The 23,065-nt window shown below is 36.7% G+C and overlaps 1 protein-coding gene across 1 annotated transcript in view; it reads left to right on the top strand.

Moving 5' to 3' along the window:
* crhr1 (corticotropin releasing hormone receptor 1) overlaps positions 1 to 23,065 on the top strand; it is a 130,448-nt gene that overhangs the window by 67,979 nt on the left and 39,404 nt on the right. Inside the window, exon 6 of the mRNA XM_083567400.1 lies at positions 17,387 to 17,493. Coding sequence (XP_083423526.1) covers positions 17,387 to 17,493 — 107 coding nt within the window. The remainder of the gene's footprint in view (positions 1 to 17,386; positions 17,494 to 23,065) is intronic.

The raw sequence follows: 23,065 nt of genomic DNA, 5'->3' as shown, positions 1-23,065 counted from the left end.
AACTGGTTGCAATCAAGGGAAAGATGAATGCAGCCAAGCACAGGGATATCCTGGACGAAAACCTTCTACAGAGTGCTTTGGACCTCAGACTGGGCCGAAGGTTTACCTTCCAACATGACAATGACCCTAAGCACACAGCTAAAATAACGATGGAGTGGCTTCACAACAACTCTGTGACTGTTCTTGAATGGCCCAGCCAGAGCAATGACTTAAACCCAATTGAGCATCTCTGGAGAGACCTAAAAATAGCTTTCCACCAACGTTTACCGTCCAACCTGACAGAACTGGAGAGGACCTGCAAGGAGGAATGGCAGAGGATCCCCAAATCCAGGTGTGAAAGACTTGTTGCATCTTTCCCAAAAAGACTCCTGGCTGTATTAGATCAAAAGGGGGCTTCTACCAAATACTGAGCAAAGGGTCTGAATACTTAGGACCATGTGATATTTTAGTTTTTCTTTTTTAATAAATCTGCAACAGTGTCAACAATTCTGTGTTTTTCTGCCAATATAGGGTGCTATGTGTACATTCATGAGGAAAAGAAATGAACTTAAATGATTTTAGCAAATGGCTGCAAAATAAAAAATAGTGAAAAATTTAAGGGGGTCTGAATACTTTCCGTACCCACTGTATATATATATATATATATATGTGTGTGTATATATATATATATATATATATATATATATATATATATATATATATATATATATATATATATATATATATATATATATATGCTGCCCTTTGTAACTAGTGACTGAGTGTTTAAATTAATAATTGCCTAATCGACATTAGAGATCATTTCAACATCACTGATTTTTTTTCAAAACAATATGTGTTATGTAAAGAATAAAGCAAAGTGGGACATGCTGTTGAAGGAAAATGATCTAGAATGCCATGCTGTGATCGTCCTTTTCTTGAACATGCATTAAAAAAACGGGAGACTTTTTTTAATTATTATTAAAAAAAATGACATCATACCTTTTAACTATTTTAGTTACATTGAAATGAGCATACTAGAAATAATTATAACTTACAATAGCAACTTAGAAAGATTTAATAGGACATAAAAAAAAAAAGCTCAAATTGTTGCCACAATTCTGAAAGGTCACAATTATACAGGATGTCTTTACAGTATATGATGTAGTTTCACAATTTCCCCCTAACTCGAACTAAGAGGCCTAAACCTGTTCCAGCATGATAATACCTTAAATCATTGTTTAAAACTGTTTAGAAAAGTGTACTGTATACTCCAGTGTACTGCACAGAGTGCTGACCTCAACCTCCACTGAACACCATTGGGATGAACTGGAACACAGACTGCACCCCAGTCCTCTTCACTCGACGTCAGTGCCTGAGCTCACTAAAGATCACTGTTCACCACAACCACACTTCAAAATCCAGTGGAAAGCCTTCTGAGAAATTTGGAAGTTATAACTATTATAACACAGGGGGACTAAATATGGATCTGGAAGTTCAGCAAGAACAGACTCTAATTGTCATAAAATTTAGCAACATTGTCTACATAACTTTATTTGTAATTACATACCTAATTTCCGGACTATTAAGCGCACCCATATATAAGCCAAACCCACTGAATTTGACAAAGATTTTTATTTTGAACATAAATAAGCCGCACCTGTCTATAAGTGTCTACACTAAAACTAATGAACTTTACACAGGCTTTAATAAAAGACCGTGTCTTTTACACGGTGTAACGGGTGAAATATGTTGTGGCTCCTTTAAGAGCAGAGCGGTATTTTGGGAATAGCCTGCCGCCGCATTTTTCCGCTATTACTGCATGTGTGCAAGACCGAGGAATATGTCCTTATTATTTTCTTATGCTCATTTCTAAATTTCTTTGACTAAACCGTAACGCTGTTGCCAAGAAAAATAATAAAGCACGAGTTTTGGAAACCTGTCTGTGCTTATATGATTTCTGTTGCAACTGGAGTTAGCAAGCTTTCCCATGACCCTGATACAACGCGCTACAACGGCTTGTATCTAAACAGTAGCCTACCAAGAACGTCATTGTCCACTGTCTTCCTCCTTCCTTTCACAACTATTACTCTTGAGAGTTTTTCTTTTGGCATCGTCATGTGTTTAAAAATCACCATCGGTGGAAGTTTTTTCTCCTGATGCCGTGCAGCTCAGAACACAGGTGAGGTGCGTTTTTTCGTTTCCGTTCTGAAATTTCATTGATCTAATGTTTTGGTGCTCAGTTTTTTGGCTTAAAGTTTGTGAAACCGGGAAAAACCGAGGAAAAATCCATAAATTAGCCGCTTTCGTTGTTTAAGCCGCGGGGTTCAAAACGTGGAAAAAAAAGTAGCGGCTTATAGTCCGAAAAATACGGTAATCTGTTATAATTATACCAAAATACATTATTATTTTTTAATCTATCTGTTATTACCCATTGTTTGGCAAATTCACCGTACAAATCTGTGTGCATGAGCTGTTACTATAGAAACCATAACCAATCAGACAAGGCAAGAAGTGCTGTAATACACACTGATCAATCAAAACCTTCTGATAAATCAGATTTAGGAATTCATCTAAGACATTGCATTCTGTTCATTTTTGGCCATGTTTTTTTATTCATACAGTGAAGACAAAAAAATCTCATGAGCAAAATAGCTGCAGTATACTTTGTGTCACGTTCGCGAAACACAATTATTATATCGGTATTAGGAGAGAGCACGGTCTACATCAGCGTTTTTGTCTGCACAGGAATGCTGTTCGTTTTCTTTTATCAGTTTGTCATGGTCAGTTTGGAGACGCAAGCAAGTCTGGAGTGTTTTATTGGGAAAAAAGCTATGTAAAGTAAACACAAACTAGACACAAACGATTGACAAGTGTAATACAACATCCGCTAGACTCGTTTAAGTGCTAAACAAACATGATTTAGATAACAGTGCTGATTGTGCATTTGTGTATTATATTAAGTACCCTTTCTACTATTGGTGCTTACTTGATGCTTTGTTATGTAGATGTGAAAAACCTCAAATTTTGGCAAAAGGCAGCTATTTGATTTTGGTCCAGAAAAAAATATATATATATTATGTTTTCTTGCATGTACATTCTAAGAGGAAAGAAATGGAAAGTAAATCCACCATGTCACATCTCTGTGACTTTTACATTCAGCAGAGCAAAATAATATTTCGAGAAAAATTCCCTTTTCACCGAAACGGCTAAACTGATTGCTTGGCCGTGTCCCAGCTTGTCCCTGAAGAGTTGTAGATGTTATTTTTGTATGTTTGCTTTTTTTTTTTAAAGAAAAAACCACTAGAACAGAAAGCTATCAATGTATTTCAGTGGTATATCCACACACTCTCTCTCTCTCTCTCTCTCTCTCTCTCTCTCTCTCTCTCTCTCTCTCTCTCTCTCTCTCTCTATATATATATATATATATATATATATATATATATATATATATATATATATATATATACAGTGAGGAAAATAAGTATTTGAACACCCTGCTATTTTGCAAGTTCTCCCACTTAGAAATCATGGAGGGGTCTGAAATTGTCATCGTAGGTGCATGTCCACTGTGAGAGACATAATCTAAAAAAAAAAAATCCAGAAATCACAATGTATGATTTTTCAACTATTTATTTGTATGATACAGCTGCAAATAAGTATTTGAACACCTGAGAAAGTCAATGTTAATATTTGGTACAGGAGCCTTTGTTTGCAATTACAGAGGTCAAACGTTTCCTGTAGTTTTTCACCAGGTTTGCACACACTGCAGGAGGGATTTTGGCCCACTCCTCCACACAGATCTTCTCTAGATCAGTTAGGTTTCTGGCCTGTCGCTGAGAAACACGGAGTTTGAGCTCCCTCCAAAGATTCTCTATTGGGTTTAGACTGGCTAGGCCATGCCAGAACCTTGATATGCTTCTTACAGAGCCACTCCTTGGTTATCCTGGCTGTGTGCTTCGGGTCATTGTCATGTTGGAAGACCCAGCCTCGACCCATCTTCAATGCTCTAACTGAGGGAAGGAGGTTGTTCCCCAAAATCTCGCAATACATGGCCCCGGTCATCCTCTCCTTAATACAGTGCAGTCGCCCTGTCCCATGTGCAGAAAAACACCCCCAAAGATGATGCTACCACCCCCATGCTTCACAGTAGGGATGGTGTTCTTGGGATGGTACTCATCATTCTTCTTCCTCAAAACACATTTAGTGGAATTATGACCCAAAAGTTCTATTTTCGTCTCATCTGACCACATGACTTTCTCCCATAACTCCTCTGGATCATCCAAATGGTAATTGGCAAACTTAAGACGTGCCTGGACATGTGCTGGTTTAAGCAGGGGAACCTTCCGTGCCATGCATGATTTTAAACCATGACGTCTTAGTGTATTACCAACAGTAACCTTGGAAACGGTGGTCCCTGCTCTCTTCAGGTCATTGACCAGCTCCTCCCGTGTAGTTCTGGGCTGATTTCTTACCTTCCTTAGGATCATTGAGACCCCACGAGGTGAGATCTTGCATGGAGCCCCAGTCCGAGGGAGATTGACAGTCATGTTTAGCTTCTTCCATTTTCTAATGATTGCTCCAACAGTGGACCTTTTTTCACCAAGCTGCTTGGCAATTTCCCCGTAGCCCTTTCCAGCCTTGTGGAGGTGTACAATTTTGTCTCTAGTGTCTTTGGACAGATCTTTGGTCTTGGCCATGTTAGTAGTTGGATTCTTACTGATTGTATGGGGTGGACAGGTGTCTTTATGCAGCTAACGACCTCAAACAGGTGCATCTAATTTAGGATAATAAATGTAGTGGAGTTGGACATTTTAAAGGCAGACTAACAGGCCTTTGAGGGTCAGAATTCTAGCTGATAGACAGGTGTTCAAATACTTATTTGCAGCTGTATCGTACAAATAAATAGTTAAAAAAATCATACATTGTGATTTCTTGATTTTTTTTTTAGATTATGTCTCTCACAGTGGACATGCACCTACGATGACAATTTCAGACCCCTTCATGATTTCTAAGTGGGAGAACTTGCAAAATAGCAGGTTGTTCAAATACTTATTTTCCTATATATATATATACACACAAAGCCCTTTTTTCAAAAAAAGTTGTGACACCATGTAAAATGTTAATAAAAACAGAATGCAAGCTATATTTTATTAACGGTAGAAGATACCAAGAATACCATTTGTTTCAAGTAAGAAAATATATACAATTTTAAGAAAAAAAATCCATCCAATTTTGTATTTAATGGCTGCAACAGGTCTTGAAAAAGTTTGGACAGGGCCATGATTACCATTGTGTTCAGAATTTGTTTAAAAACTAAATGTAAAAAAACCTTTAATTAGGGAACCACTTATAGCTAAAAATCCGCTTTACTGAGGTATTTTACAGTGGCATACGAAAAATAGATAGATAGATAGATAGATAGATAGATAGATAGATAGATAGATAGATAGATAGATAGATAGATAGATAGATAGATGGATGGATGGATGGATGGATGGATGGATGGATGGATGGATGGATGGATGGATGGATGGATGGATGGATGGATGGATGGATGATAGATAGATAGATAGATAGATAGATAGATAGATAGATAGATAGATAGATAGATAGATAGATAGATAGATAGATAGATAGATAGATAGATAGATAGATTGATTGATTTACTTGTATGTATGTATGTATAATAAAAAAATGTATATGAAAATAAGTTAATATTAAATACACATAATAATTCAGAGCAGATTATGTGTTCAGAATAGTTGTATTAATTTATTTATTATTCATAAAAAACTAAAAAAAAAAGAGAGAACTTGCTGTAGATGAAAAGTAAAGACGCTGTTCAGACTCATGCAATACTGGTCAAGACATTAAAGACAATAAAAGAACTGGCCACCATTTTCTTGGGGACTTTGCATCAAGGTCACAAAACCTTGGGAGATGGTTTAAAAGGTTTCCATCAGCGTAGCCACCTGCTTTCTTTTATCAGTTTGTCACGGTCAGATTGAAGAGAAAAAGGAGTGTTTTATTTATAATGAATCACATGTGAACACAGACTAAAGCTGTGTATCGTAAACACAAACTAGACAAGCATGTCATTAAGGTGAAGATCAACAAGGATGTGACTTACAACATCCGTTAGATAAGTGCCACAACAAACATGATTTAAATACCAGTGCCGATTGTGCATAGGGGTGTGATGGGAGCATGAGGTGCACTGTGGCTGATGAGTACTGGAGTTCCACTCTACTATTGATGCTAACGGAATGCTTTATTAATTAACGGTGAAAAAACTTCAGGCTTTGACATCATACAATACAATTTCAACATAAGCAACAGCTTTGCATGACCTTGTTTTGATAGCCTAGTGTTTTTGGTTCGTGTTATGTCTCAGCCCTTGTCTTCTTGTAATTTTCTACACACAATTTAGATTTATAATGAGTATTACATTCCTTTTGATCTTGTTTGGTTTTTCTTATTCTTGTTTTGTCTTAGTCTTTTTATTTACCGTTTGCCAGACCCCCATGCCCCCGTTCCTCATTATTCATTTGGATTTTCGGCATGGAATTGTCCGCCGATTAATATTAATGAGCCTTTCTCAATGCAGAGTGCAAAAGTGGTATCCATCTGTACCTCTGTTATATGAAAAATGAGTCTACAACTTTTTTTTTTTTTACAATTTTTTTGTAAACCTGCAATTTAATCTGCCTCCACTTGTATCACACGGCCAGCACAGCATCGGACATAGCATTCGTCTGTGAATGATAATGTTCCAAAGGACTATTTTATTAAAAGTTATTGGAATCAAAATACAGGCAAATCATTTAGTTAAATATACAGAAGATTTTTGCATACTAGCTGTCCATCCTTTTTTTAGTTTTCAAGTACTAATGGATGTATTATGTACTATATATCATTGTCATATTTATTTTATTTGCCTTGATGATCCAATTTTTTTAGACTTTCTACCCCTAACATTAGCAAACCCCACACTTAACAAACTAACTAGCTTATCATTAGCTAACTAATTATTATTATCTGTACTGTATATATATATATATATATATATATATATATATATATATATATATATATATATATATATATATATATATATATATATATATATATATATATACAGTACAGACCAAAAGTTTGGACACACCTTCTCATTCAAAGAGTTTTCTTTATTTTCATGACTATGAAAATTGTAGATTTACACTGAAGGCATCAAAACTATGAATTAACACATGTGGAATTATATATGGAATTATATACATAACAAAAAAGTGTGAAACAACTGAAAAATGTCATATTCTAGGTTCTTCAAAGTAGCCACCTTTTGCTTTGATTACTGCTTTGCACACTCTTGGCATTCTCTTGATGAGCTTCAAGAGGTAGTCACCAGAAATGGTCTTCCAACAGTCTTGAAGGAGTTCCCCGAAAGAGATGCTTGGCACTTGTTGGCCCTTTTGCCTTCACTCTGCGGTCCAGCTCACCCCTAAACCATCTCGATTGGGTTCAGGTCCGGTGACTGTGGAGGCCAGGTCATCTGGTGCAGCACCCCATCACTCTCCTTCTTGGTCAAATAGCCCTTGATGCCTTTAGTGTGACTCTACAATTTTTATAGTCATGAAAATAAAGAAAACTCTTTGAATGAGAAGGTGTGTCCAAACTTTTGGTCTGTACTGTATATATGTATTTATTTTTTATTTTTTATTATTATTTTTTTTTTAACGATAGCAACAGCTAAAATGGATCGTGCTTGCTGAAATATCTGATTTTAGTAGACATAAAAAACTAACATGTAAAATACTTCTGAGCTTTATTACAAAACTGAACTTTATAACAAACAAAAAAAACTGTACTAAATCATTAAAATGCAAAATGAAATTTATATAAATATATTAATTATATTAATAAATACTATACTTATACTAACCTATAAATACTAAAATATATAAATTATAATAAATAAATATAATATAGCGCTCTCCATGCACAATGAGGTCTCCTGTGTAAAAGCAAACACAATGTGGCGTAAGTGTATTGCCTTTAAAGGCCACTCTGGTAATGACGGCAAATCTGGAAAATCTAAAGGTATGGATTTTTGCCTATAGACGAAAGTTCCAGCAATTAACTATTAATCCGTCGACCTCTAGTTTCTTAGTAGAAGATCAAAAAAAAGGTTGCATAATCACCTATAAATTTTAAAACCCTATAAATTAAACATACACTATATGTGCGCTCACGACTTCAATTCCATATGAAGGTACTGTATGAACACGTGATCATTTTTAGAACTTGGGAACTCATGAGGATGAGCAAGATTTTTTCAAAAGAGGATGAGCAAGATTTTTTTAAAAGAGAGAGAGAGTAATTGTATTTATTTGTTTATACATTGTTGTATGAGTGACGGACTATAGGCCTTATGTTTTCTTTTGCAATTAAAAAGATGATCACATATAATTCCAAGTATGTTGAAACCCCCCATCTTGACACAGAAAGCCACACACAAGTGCAAAATGCCAAGCAGACGGGAGCTAGCTACCAATGATATCAGCTATCTGTTTCCTGCCGGACTGCAGATTTAATCATTAAAAAAAGTCCATGTGGTAGCGCTACAGTGTTCAGGCTTATGGTGAGAGGCACCGTTGCATGGGTTCTGCCCATGGGAACTTAACTAAAAGTAAAAGAAGCTGAATGGAGAGAAATATCTTCACCATCCTGAATTTTAGGCTAAGCTAGGCTAGTTTAGTACATTGCCATCAAAAGCTACAGTCTTTTTTAACCCTTTGAATCTGTGTACACATGGCCACTCATGGCACATGAAATATCAGTAATTACAATAAAGAACTATTCCTGTTTTTTTCTAAAATGAAGCTGGACTGGAACCAGTAACATCAGTGATGATGAAGTCCAACGATGGCAGTGGCATTAAATTCAAACTACAGTTACAGTCAAAGTGATAATGATTTATATGATTTAAAATGAGAAAATAATTTAATACAATACAGTACATTGTAGGCAAGACGATTCAAATATTCCAACAAAAAAATATATATACTTTTGAGTCCAATTGTTTTGCATGTCCCAGTGTAGCATGGAGGATTAAAAAGGAAGATGTTTCACACTTGTCTGGAGTAACAGACGAATCCCATACAAGTGCAATGTAGAGTGATATGTAAAGGTTTCCAAAATCTTTTCACTGTGTTATTAAAAGGAACTGAAATTTTAGATGAAAATGGCCCACTGCGCTTGCTATAAGAATGCATCTGATAAGAAGCACTGAGATATGAGTCTTTCCAGTTTCTTCTGCTGTGGTTGCTTCTTCGAATAATCCCCTAAATACATGGGCTCTGACTTTTGCCCAGCCGGCTCTTGGCAGTATCATGGATGGGTCTAATTTCTTTTATTTTTGTTAGTGATGCATTTATTATTTCTCTACAGGATGTTACTTTTTTTTTTACCTAAGCCTTGATTGGTGCTTTTCCAGACCTTTGTCCTAATTTTTTTGCTAGATTAGATATTATCTCGAAACTCAGGGGGCCAGAAATGAAAAACTGTAATGAGATCACTGCACAGGTCAACCACACTGGAAAAGCATGGTTTGTCATCAGGTGGTGATGTTGATTTTGCTAAACCTTATTTAAAAAGGTTTCTATTTAATGAACTCGTTCCATTTGGAAGTCTTTTAAATCTTTAGTATTAATTAAATACGTGTTTTTAACCTGCAATTGAATACATGTATTAATATTGAATTTAAACCTGTGCAGTATAACAGTGCAGCTGGGAAATATCAACTTCATCGTCCAGGGTTTGAGCCCTCAGCTCAAGTGAGAGCATCTAAGGCTTATAGATTTAAATTATCAGCTCCTGCACCTCAATATATATTTTTTTAAACATTAGTGGTAATTAGCACTTGTATTTGAGACACACCTTGGACCTCACTCACCGTCTCTCGTTTGCTTCCACTGGTTGTTATCACATGTTTTTAATATGAAATAAACAGTGATTGATGCTAAATAATTTTGTCCAATTCAAGTTATTTCAGAAATAAATTGGGAGTTTTTTTTTATGGAGGAATACCAACAAAATTGTCTACGTCTTTATGTGGCTACTGATAGCAACTTATTTGTTTCACAGCAATGGCGGTAAATACTTAAGTAGTTCCAGGTTTCAGAACAACAAACTCAAACAAACATATTATACAGGTGAACTGAGGCAAATGTTACTACTGAGATCTGACATTCGCTTATAGCACAGAGGCACAAGAGTAAACATGCGAGATAAGCAAGTTTTATATCTCATTAAGAGAGAGGAATTCAATCTCCTGAGCTTAAAAGCCTCAAACTGGATGACAAATGTCTCTGTCTCTGGGCTACTAATCAGAACATTTCAAGTTCCCCTTGACACTGCTAAGCTGTATGTTAATATGGGTATGGTTGTTTATAAGGCATTGCATTTATTTATTGATTCACTCAGTCAGAATTGAGGATTCAGACAGATCATGAGTTATAATAGGGGAATAAACCACCTCAGGATGTGCTGTTAATGGAAAAATTGGGATGGTGACAACTCCACTTTGCATCGGGCAGCATCTCAGCAACCATTTACTGCATTTACATTTACGGCATTTGGCAGACGCCTTTATCCAGAGAGACTTATGGGTATTTCATTTGTAAAACCAAGCAGTTAAACATTAAGGGCCTTGCTTAGGGGCTCAGTTGCAGCTTGGTGGTGCTGGGATTTGACCTCATGTCCTTCTGATCACAAGTTTACTGTCTTTATCACTAAAATAACTCTTCCTTTGATTACCATTTGAAATTGGATCCTAGCAATCTTTTCACATGCTGAGGTTACACTATCAAATAAGACCCTCAACCCACTTTCTGCCCCCGTGCTCTGATCATAACTTACTAACAAGCTGGGATTTTACCAAGAATAAAATTAATTTAACCCTAACGTACTTATATTATTGACATAAGATGACATATGGATTGGCTTATTTATTTCTATCCAGATATTGATTGTCTTAGTGAAATTGGTGGAAACTTTTGGCATGTTTTTTTTTTTTTTGCTCCAGCACCTGAACTGGCACCTTGTCAGTGAAAAACGTATCAGAAACCAGAAATCTGCACATTCCTTACACTTACTGTAGCCAAGAAAATGTTTCACAGATAGTGTTTGTGATGAAATGCCATTCTTTTAGCAGGAAAACCCCTGAAAAAAAAAAAAAAAAATTTTAATAATTTACTGACTTCAGTTGTTTAAATGTATTCTGGCATCCAAATTAAGTGTGAGAGCTATTTCAACATGTTTTATCCAAATACTGTTTTACTGCTGTATGTCAAAGCAGCGCTCCTGATCCAGTTGCGCAAATAACAAAGAAGATGAGAAACGTTTGGCATGTGTGTTATTATGCTTTTAATTCTATTTTCCATTGATAGTGAAAACTCTGAAAAATTTAAGTCTGATTGCTTAAGAGGTGTAGGTTCTGCAGTAGTCATAAATCTGTATGTTTTCTCTGAGAGAATGTTTATTTGGTATTTTTGGAAGAAGTCTCCCGTGTACGCATTTCAAACTGTTTTCTAAGGACTCTCTTGGCCTGGTGTGGGCAAGTTTATTTGGGTCCCACATGTTCCCCACATTGTATGTTAGTAATGGGGCCTCGGAGACCAACTCAAAGTGTGTGCTGACAGTGGGCTGTCTCTGTCTCTTCTACATTTCTTCTAATGAAGTTCTTGGTGTTAGCACCTTCTGCTATTTTTCATTATATATCTCATTTTAAATTTATCTTTTCCAGTTCATCAGATTTCTATTGTGCCTTGGCGCATTTATCACAATTACCACGTTCACCGTCTAAGTTAAATAATACGTAAAAGTCTGTTTTCAGAAATGTAATTTGTTTACAAAATGTATACAATACTCTCACACTAATTGTGTTCAACAGCCAATCAGAATCAAGTATTCAGACAGACCATGATATAGAGGGAATAAATCAATTCAGGATGTTAATAGAAACTATAAGGGTGGTTACAGGATGGATGGGATAGGCTAGCTATTGATTATTTTCTTGAAACATCATGTATTGTGGTATTTTATTCGTGAAACAAATTAATAAATATATGTATATATATATATATATATCTATATATATATATATATATATATATATATATATATATATATATATATATATATACACCGTATTTTTCGGACTATAAGCTGCTACTTTTTTCCCACGTTTTGAACTCCGTGTCTTAAACAACGAAGCGGCTAATTTATGGATTTTTCCTGGGTTTTTCCGGGATTCACAAACTTCAAGCCAAAAAACTGAACAACATAACATTAGACCAATAAAATTTCCGAACGGAAACGAAAAAATGCACCTCACCTCACGCACATACCTCACCATTACAGCACGACGATGACAAAAGATAAACTAGAAATAGTTTCTCTATAGAAATAGAGACCTTGACCTACGAGTTTAATTCGTAGACGAGCTCGTATCTCAATTTGCTCGCACATCAAATCAGTTTTCCATATTGAAAATACTTAAAATGGCATTAATCCATTCCAACCCTTAAAAATGACACCCTGTTTTTATGTTTCATGTTATAAAATTGAAAAAATACATTTCTAAATAACAAATCTTGTATAAAAACATAATAGAAAGAGTATGTAAAGATATAATAAGGTTTTATTCAGTGTGAGACGACTTGAGCTAACGAAAACGCCAGTGGTGTGTGTGTGTGTGTGTGGAGGGGGGATAAGAGGAGGCGGAGGGAAAACTCATTTTTTACTATCACTCCCGTACACTAAGTATCCCTAAACTTTAAAATTTTTACTTTTTCTTCTTTTCTTATCTTAATTTTTGTCACAATCTTCGCTTTCTGGCGTTGCTTCACCATCTAGAAGCAGTGTCTTTTAAGAAACCTTAAAAGCAGGTTTGGCACTTCTTCTTCACAAAGATTTTGTCTTTGCCAGTCCCATGAGCTGTCCAAAAACACAAAAAAGCACTTTCACACGTGTTAAGGTTGATGCCCTCAAGGATGATGGTAAGGCAAAAAGCAGGGACAATGTGGCCAGTGACATCTAGTCATTCCCTAAAGTGACATGTTGCTAATGCAATGCTGGATTAAGTGCAACCCCAGGTGCGGGTGAAAGAGCTGCAATAACCCTTGTTTGGTTAGATTTCTCATGAAGTCATACCCATGTCTCCAAATAATGCACGTACATTAGGTGTAAGGTATGCTATTAGATAAAAAAATATATAGTTTACATGGGTTTTAGTGAAAGATCTTGAGTTGCATACTTTAGAGATCTCATCTGAACCCTATTTGGGGTGAATTGGAACGCTGACTGCACCCCATCCTCCTCACCTCACCTGCACCCGTACTTGGCTTCACTATATTTTTGTGGCTGCATGAGCACAAATGTCCACAAGCATACTCCAAAATCTAGTGGAACAACTTCCCATTAGAGTCAAGATTATTGTAACAAGTAATGGAGACAATATGTGGAATGAGATGTTCAAAAAGCAAATACAAATCATATGGTCAAGTGTCCACAATCTTTTGTTTATACTTTTAATATACACTCAATGGTATCTTTAACAGGGATATATTTATACCTGTGCATCTAGTTTTCAGATCAGCCAATCATGTCGTCTAATTGCAAAGCCAAAAAATCATGCAGGTACAGATCAAGAGCTTGGGTTAATGTTCACATCAATTATCAGAATAGAGGGAATGTAATTTTTCCTAGGGTTTTAACATCCTAAACATACTGACTCATTAAAAGTGGAGAGATGGAAAGACTGGAAAAAGACCAGTTGATTTATTTTCTGTTCCGTTTGGGGGGTTCGTGACAATTTTCCTGTTCTTGGATGATAGAGGTGGAACCAGATGTGGTTTTTTGCTGTTTAAGCCCAGTCAATGCAAGGTTTCATGTTTTGTGAGGTGCTTTTCTGCTCATCGTGACTGTAAAGAGTGATAATCTAAATTACTATATGCTTCCTGGTATCCTTTTATTTTTTAACCAGGCATTTTCTCACACAAAACTTTTTTTTACAACACCCTGTGTAAACTCTAAATTCCCAATTTAAGAATGCTCAGTCCAGCCCATCTGGAACCATCAACCCTGCCATGACAAAGTCATAGATTTCTCAATTATTCTTTATTCTGATCATTTATGTGAATATTAACCAACACTCTTGTTGCATGAATTTGTGCGTTGCGCTCCTGTCACATAATTGGCTGATTACTTAACTGTATGAATGTGCAACCGAGGCTTAATAAGGTCTATTCTTTCGATTAAGCAGAAGCAATAGCAGAAGTCTGCTAAGCATCAGAGCTTTTTTGTTAGCGAGTGCAACAACAAGTCCACAATCTCCCTGTCTTTCAGTGTCATGTTTTATACTGACAACCTCGTGTATTTATTGTCCCTTTAATTCTCTACTGCTTGATTGAAGTGTGGCATGTGTATAAGTTCTTTTCTTTTGCACAGCAGGATTCTGCCAGTTTTCGAATGATTCACCCACACATTTCATCTTTGCCTTAGGCAGCTGTCTGTAAGATGAAAGGACATATCAAGCATTTGCATGGATTTGATGCAGGACATCTCTTTCTCTGATAAGTGTAATTTCCATCACTTGCTCTTTGAGGCCTGCTGGCAATAAAAAGATTGATTTTCCTCAAGCAAAAATTCCCACATGATACTATGATATTGATCAAAGGCATATTTAAGTTGGCATATTCTCCGAGCCTTCCTGGGAAGATCTTAATTGTGTTCCTACTAAGGGTGTGACTCACAATCTCTAAGTGTACCTCTGTTTTCAGATTCGAGCTGAACAGTGCAGCACATTTTTAACCTAATGATAACTTTGTGACTTACCACACAATACAACACAAGTTTTTTGGATTAAAGGCACCCCTCCATTCACTCACATACATATACACACATGCTCAAAAAACACCAGCAGGTTCCACCTCAGTGTCTACCGATTTAATGAGAGCCACAGGAAACAGGTGACGTGTATGTGCAGCAGGAGTTCACAGCCAAGCAGTGCATAGATGGGGTCCTGGCCCCTGCATCCTCCACACGCACAGGCAAACCTGCTCGTTACGTGATCGACAATATGCTCCTTCCGATGCGAGCACGTCATTTGCACAGGGCCACAGGGCAGACGATAAGCGATTTTTTTTTGGGGGGGTGCAAAATATGCACCCACAAAAGCATTTTAAGCCAAATAATCAGAGGACAGTTTTATTTGATGTGAGGCTGTGAACATTCACTAGACCTCTGGTTATGACATTTTAATACCGCCATATAAAAAGAGTTTGGTTAATTGCACGATTCTGACTTTATTTCTCGTGATTCTGACTTTTTTTTAACCAATCAGGCAACAGCAACCCCTCTGTAGTGCCAGAAAGCTTTACACTTTGAAAATGATATAGGCTGTTAAACAATGGATACAATTATAGAGGACTCATTTATACATGTAATGGACTGCATAACCTCTGTAACTCCTGACCTGTGCATATTCATAAAGCATCTGTAATATTAAAGCCATTATAAACAATACAGTACATTAGTAATGCTTTCTGAATGCTACTTTCATAAAAAAAATTTGTTTTATTTTTTATTTCCAAGAAATATTTCATCATCAGATGAAATGACTGCTAGCATGGATCTTTGGTTATCTAATGCCAAAGGAATAAGGAGCAAAAATCAAACTGGATGACACTGGAGATTCATTCTGTAATGTTTGTGCAAGTCCTTGGCGATACTTTCAACATGCACTTCCAATAAATAATACTATTAAGGAGCTTCATGTATTTTACTGTATGTCACATTACCTACAGTGTATATGAATGCAAAACATTGTACACTGTTGGCACAGTTAGAATAGGTGGTAGTTCAGTGGTTGAGGCGTTGGACTTTGGATTGAAAGGTCACAAGTTCAAATCCCGCCACAGCTAGGCTTTTGAGCAAGGCCCTTAACCCTCTCTTGCACATTTGTAAATCATTTTGGATAAGGGCGTCTGCCAAATTGCCATAAAATGTAAATAATACATCATTAATATTTATTTAGACTATAAGCCGCTACTTTTTTCCTACGTTTTGAACCCCGTGGCTTAAACAACGAAGCGGCTTAAGTTCTGAATTTTTCCTGGGTTTTTCCCAGTTTCACAAACTTCAAGCTAAAAAACTGAACCCCATAACATTAGACCAATGACATTTCCGAACGGAAACGAAAAAACGCACCTCACCTGTGTTCTGAGCTGCACGGCATCGGGAGAAAAAACTTTTTTTTTAAACGCATGACGATGCCAAAAGATAAACTCCCGAGAGAAAAAGTTGTGAAAGGAAGGAGGAAGACAGTGAACAATGACTTTCTTGGTCAGCTACTGTTTAGATACAAGCCGTGCCATTTGTAAAAAAAGAAACATTGTGGTATATATATATATATATATAGGCAGGCTTATAGACTGGTGCGGCTTATTTATGTTAAAAATAAAAATATTTGTAAAATTCAGTGGGTGCGGCTTATATATTGGTGCGCTTTATAGTCCAGGAACGACGGCACATTATAATGTATCGGCGTTAACTTTTGATCAGAGAGATCTGTGTATTTTGCTGGGGAACTTCTGTGTTGTCCCAAGAAATTAAAACGACAAATCCATGTGTATTTTAATGGATATTTTTTTCTCCTTACCCACATAAGAGCAGAAATCAGTGCAGTGTCTGGGCATGTGTCATGTTTTTGAAAGGAAGGCACAACTGCGAAGAGAATTGCATTTTAAGTGTGCAAATGTAATCAAATAAAAAATTTAAAAATACCCAACAACTACACACAAGAAAATGGAAAACATTAAATGCTGAGTGTTATTGCAAGACAATGTGCTTCAGAACGTCAAGTGGCATGAAAGGAACAGTGCAGTGGCTTGAGGGAAAGGCAAAGGGTGAAAAAGTTAATAATGAGATTATGTTCAGAAAATGATAGACTGTTTGTAAATGCCTTGTTGTAAGTTTTTTTTTAACATTATTTTAATTGTTTTATATATATTTTCTATGCAGTCTGCCTCTACATTTTAATGAGCACAGTTCACTTGTACCAGGTTTTATTTGCACATGAATACAAAAGACTAAGTAACTCTGCGTTACTTCAGGTAGTAACCGATCATTATTTCAAAATGATTAATTTATATTATTTACATAATTCATAATTATGTTAAGCATTAATTCAGATATAACTGTATGATTTTTCCTGTACTGTTTTTCAAGCCTTCTAGGGTTTTAGTTTTTTTTTGCATCTGACTGTATGAGTCTATTATCTATATATCTATATATCAAATCATTTTTATTTATTTATATATATTTTATTCTTTCTGTTTAGAAAAAGAGCAAGCTGCACTACCAAATTGCAGTGATTATAAACTACCTTGGCCACTGCATCTCTCTCGGTGCCTTGCTGGTTGCCTTCATTCTCTTCATGAGGCTGAGGTGAGTTCAAAACCTTGTCAAATAAACATTTTGACGTATCAGTCCTGCAACATAACGCTGTGATTTTGTTTTTCAACGAAGTGTCGCACACAAGGTTAGCGTGGTTTAAACGAGATGTTTAGCGTGTTCAAATATCAGTTGTTACCTCTGAACATGTGTTACAAGTAGCAGCGTGGGGATTAGTATGCAGGTTCACTGTAAGAGATCTGAGAGTAAACTCCGCTGCATGTTAATTACTCAATTGAACAGGGATTAAAATGATGAAATCAGGACTGGTATTGTATAAGAGATCTAGAACAAGCGAATCATAATGATGAGAGAATTTGGCAGTGCTGTTTTGCGTGTTCTATACAGAAACCTATGGAAGAAACTCCTGACTCGAACCTGCTACAACTCCTGTGGCCTTATTTGCACGATTTTATTGAAGTAATTAAAAACAAGGTTTTGAGTTAATGATAAATTGAATAGATATCAATCAGTGTTTGACACATTAGTATCATTCTATTAATAGATCGGTGTGCTAAGAGTAACATTAGAGTCTTTTCACATAAACTGAGTTGATAAAGCAAAGAGTCTTGTGACAAAAGTAATTATAGGACATTGTGGACATAATAAATCATAGTACTTTGGATACTTAAGTACATTTGACGGCAAATACTTTTGTAGTTTTTCTTACGTGAAGGTTTAAAGGTAGCAATTTTACTGGAGTCAAAGTCTGTAAGTCTATCAGTCTGTCGGTTTATCTATCTATCTATCTATCTATCTGTCTGTCTGTCTGTCTGTCTGTCTGTCTGTCTGTCTGTCTGTCTGTCTGTCTGGCTGGCTGGCTGGCTGGCTGGCTGGCTGGCTGGCTGGCTGGCTGGCTGGCTGGCTGGCTGGCTATCTGCCTAGTCTATCCCCCACCACTTTATATCCCACCCTCTTAGCAAGTAGAACCATCAGTCCAGAACTCATCTGATAGCAGGCCAGTGCACATGCACTATTCCAAACAGTGCTGAAGATAGGTTTTTTTTTTTCTTTGTACCAATTATAGTCTAATGTGCATGAGGTCAAATAATAAACTGTCCTTGTTCGTCATCTTCATATAACTTTAACATGGGTTAACATAATGCACTAAAATAAAAAATGTAATGACATTTGCTTCATATTTGGCCCAAGTGCGCACGTCATTTTGTCACGTATTTCGCTCCTGTTTTCTTTCACACCACATCAGCAGCCACCTCGGGTGTAACGTTAACCGACCCGCTTGTCACAAGCCAGGAAACGGAAGACGGGATGTAGACAGCTCCTTGTCACTGCAGCTTTGACCTGAGGCTGTTTGAGGTTAGCTTTAATTCTCAGAGCAGGAACACTAGCATTTGCCCAGCCTCGATTCCCCCTCACTTCACGCCTGCAGAAATTTCATAAACTTCCTCAGCCAGTTCACTTTAGCTGTGGTACGACCCATGCGGCTTCATCCGACCGCCACGATCTAAAAATAAATCCCACATTTTACTCAGAATTTCGCTTTAATCTTACTGCATGTAATATTCTAATTATGATAAAAAAGCATATTGCATGTTTATCATAGAGCTAAATAATTCTACTATTTCTTTTTAAACATTGTCATAGATGTTAAGGATTGTTATCTTATGGTTTTTATTCTAAGTTGGCCCTTGAGCAAGCCTTCTCAATTGCCAAAAAATGTGTTCAAATCTAGTTAGTTGGGCATAAAATTCACCAGAGCTGCAAAGGTTGTTGCTGGGATTGAGGACTTGCACGAGGACTCAACTTCAATGATCGGAGGTCTGTTCCGAGTGAAACCTGTCTTGGAAAACCTTTGTATGACCCTGGCCACTGTACTGTAACTCGGTTTCATGGAGTTACAGATCTTCTTATAGTCTAGGCCCTCTTTGTGGAGAGCTATTGCTATTTTTTTCGGCTTCTTTCGGCTTCTCCCATTAGGGGGTCGCCACAGCGACCCCCACAGTCGATCATCCGCATGTTTGATTTGGCACGTTTTTTACACTGGATGCCCTTCCTAACGCAACCCTTCCCATTTATCCGGGCTTGGGACCGGCACTAAGGCTTGTGCAACCCTAATGGCTGGGGTTGGTTCCCTCACCGAGGATTGAACCCAGGCCGCAGCGGTGAGAGTGTCGCATCCTAACCACTAGACCACCAGGGAAGAGAGCAACAATTGTGGAGAGCAACAATTCTAATTCTCAAATCCTCAAAGTCTTTACTATGAGGTGCATGTTAAACATCTAGTGGTCCATTTAATATTGGTTGCTGAAATGTGAGGGGTGTACTCACTTTTAAGAGATACTGTATATACTGTATTATTTAAATTGAGCACGTGCCTCTTTACCCCATGTCTCCTAATTTCTGTACCAGCTTTCTGAGCTCTGTACCAAACTTCACAACTCAACATGGGTCAGAACCTCTTAGACAAACACAGACAAATACTGTAACTGCAGATGAGAAACACTCAGCTTAGTAAAATAAACTCTGACAGAAACGGATTAAGAATAGAGCCTTGAGTGTGGAATCATGATGGACTGGTTCTTGACCTTTGTTTTTCAAAATCCTGATGCCATGGCTTTAAGCCATTAGCTGTAGAATGCGTGGGGTTAATCATTCAACACCAAATGAGATGAGATTTCTGGCCCAGATTAATCAAGTGGAACTAATCCGGAGATTAACTGACCTCAGCGTTTTTGCAGTGATTTTTATTCATGCCAGAATGCATTCTGCAATCATTCAGACATGACAACCCTTACCCTTATTGGGTAACTTTTATACAAGGTGCTGATTGATCCAAGTAATGCAAGAGCAGCACTCAAACTCAGAGACAAAAGTGGATGTTTGTTTTTTTCAGAAGTATAAATAATAAAAGACATTTGTGTTAGGGTGATAGAGACTTTTAGGAAATCAATACTGAATAAAAAAAACTGAGTGTTCATGTTACGCGTAAAAAAAGGTTCACATTTGAAAGTGAAGAAAGTTTATAACCTTTTACTTCTGTGTTTCGATGAAAAGATTAAATAAAATGTATTGATCTCTTCAGTAACATTTCGTATTATGCTGAATTGACATCATACTGGAATAAGTGATATAAAAATAATTTGTCATGTTCCAGCTACAACTTCTAAATAGCTTTTTTTTTTTTTTTTTTATCCAAAAAAATATGTAGAAAAAGTAACCCAAATATATATACAAAGTAACAAGAATACCAAAATATAAAAAAAAACAAGAGATAACAATAAATATGGAAATAAGATATAAAGTATCTAATAATAAAAAGCAAGGTAGTAATAATAATGATAATAAAAACATTTATATGTAGAAACTAATAGGTTTCACACGATGCATTTTATGTGGCTAGGACAACTTACATTTTAATCCTTAGCTCAGTGTTCTGTATGCAGCTCTATGTTGTGTGATGTTGCTCTCATGTAGCTCTTGTTTTATGTAGCACCAGGGTCCTGGAGAAACGTTGTTTCATTTTACTGTGTACTATATATGGTTAAAATGACAATAAAAGCTTCTTGACTTGCCTTGATATGAACATGGATCTTGAGTGGCCTGATATAGAGTGCTGTCCTCAACCCTATTGAACATATTTGGGATCAGTTAGAATGCTGACTGCACTATAAGCCTCCTCACCCACCTATTAGTACCTGACTTAATTAATACACTTGCATCTGTGGAGTTTATTATAGCAGTAAATGGGGACTAAATGTAAAAAAGCACAGATGAATCTTATGGTCAGGTGTCCACAAACTTTTGTCCATATACTTTATATCAACACCTCCATTAAATGAAGAGCATTAACATGAGCACTGATGTCAGGTTTCTGTCAATTAACATTGAATATAAGTAAAATTTTAAAAAAAATTAAAAAAGAAGTTTAAGAAATGCAATTGAGTGTGATTTTATTTCTTTTTTGCATCAGGCTTGTATAAATTATACAAATTTGTATAAATAGCAGTGAACAAGCATTGTGTGGACTTTTGCTCTTTTTAGTAAAAAAACTTGAAGAAGAATATAGCAGATGTTGGCAATGTTTCTTCAGCTGCTTTAATTATTGTATAAAAAATGCTAATGCTAGCAAGAAGGTTTACCTTAAGGTCAGTAAATCAAAAATTCTCAAAAGGTTAATAAAGGTTAATATTGTCGTTTTATCGCTGTCTGTGTCCGATACGAGGAGGTCCTCTCTCCTGCTATTTCGGAACCTTGCTGACGTACATAGGTGCAGCAGGGGGAGAGAGGCAGCAGATCTCAGAGCACATGGTCACTGCGTGAGGTTCTGGAACTCTGCCAGCTTCCTGCCCAGCGCCACGTGGACTCGGACCTCTATCTCCCACAAAGCCTCGGGATGAGGTGCTACCAGGACATCTGCGATTCATTTGCGTAGCGAGATGCTGTCTTTTGTGAGTGCTCCAATGCTGCTCAAAGCACAGGGGATTCTGTAAATCAGGCCTCCTGCTGAGCACACTAACCGAACTGTCCTAACACACTCTTGTGCATCTGTGCATCTCTTTACAGGCCAGTTTTGTGTCACCGTCATGCATCTTTTTTTCTGCATAAACAACGGGGTGTCGATTAAGCTTATAATAAAGGCTGGGTGTTATTTATTTATTTATTTTTTGGAACAGATTATTCGCGAAAGGAAGGACAGTGCTTTAGTCGAGACAAATCAGAACACCGCAGCAATGAATCTTGAGTAATAATGTTGAGGTCTGGAACCAACAGCTGACAGCACTAAATAACTCATCTTAATGCAGACAAATGCTTCTGGGTTTAGGAAGCACTTGAGGAGGACACAAGAATACAGGTGTTGACTAAAAACTGCTGAATCATTTCATTAGTGGTCAGGAGGTTTTTTTCTAGCCTAATTGTCAACTACACAGAATATCTACACTATATAGGGCCATAGTTCCCATCCCATATGCCCTTGTCAAGCATTTAATTTCAGATTTAGTACTCCTTTTCTACTAGAATAATTTGTACTCTTTCCAATAGCATTTGTAGCAAGGCTATATGGAGATCAGGTACTGATGCTACATTATATGAGGAGAACTGGAGTGCAGTAGTTGTTCCAGTTCATCCCAAAATTCATTGGGGGTTGAGAGGGACACTCAATTTCTTCTACATCAACAATTACAAACCAAGTTCTCGAGCGTCATGTGCACATGCACAGGTTTACATAGGTTTGGACTCCCGAACCCCAGTGAAGAGAAACTATAATGCTCCAGCATACAAACTGATCTTATACAAATGTGTGCTTCAACATTGTGGCAACAATTTGGGGAAGACCCATAAATAGGTGTGATCAGGTGGACAAAAACTTTTGGCTATATAGTGTATTTGCACTTGATAACACCCTTAAATGTCTCTAATTGACTTACAGGCTACTGAACTAATCCCTATACATACAGATAAGCTGATGTTTATATCAGGATGAAAAAAAAAAAAAAACCTTAATTCTTGATATTTTTATTTAACCTTTATTTTGCTTTTTTCTCGAGTGTCAGTCATGTGAGTGATGTCACCTTGTTGCATGGACACTCCAGAACATGGTAAAACA

The sequence above is a fragment of the Silurus aristotelis genome (genome assembly GCF_946808225.1).
Source record: "Silurus aristotelis genome assembly, chromosome: 17".
Taxonomy (NCBI): Eukaryota; Metazoa; Chordata; class Actinopteri; order Siluriformes; family Siluridae; genus Silurus; species Silurus aristotelis.
Note: the sequence above shows the minus strand (reverse complement) of the source record. Positions and strands in the feature narration are given on the sequence as shown.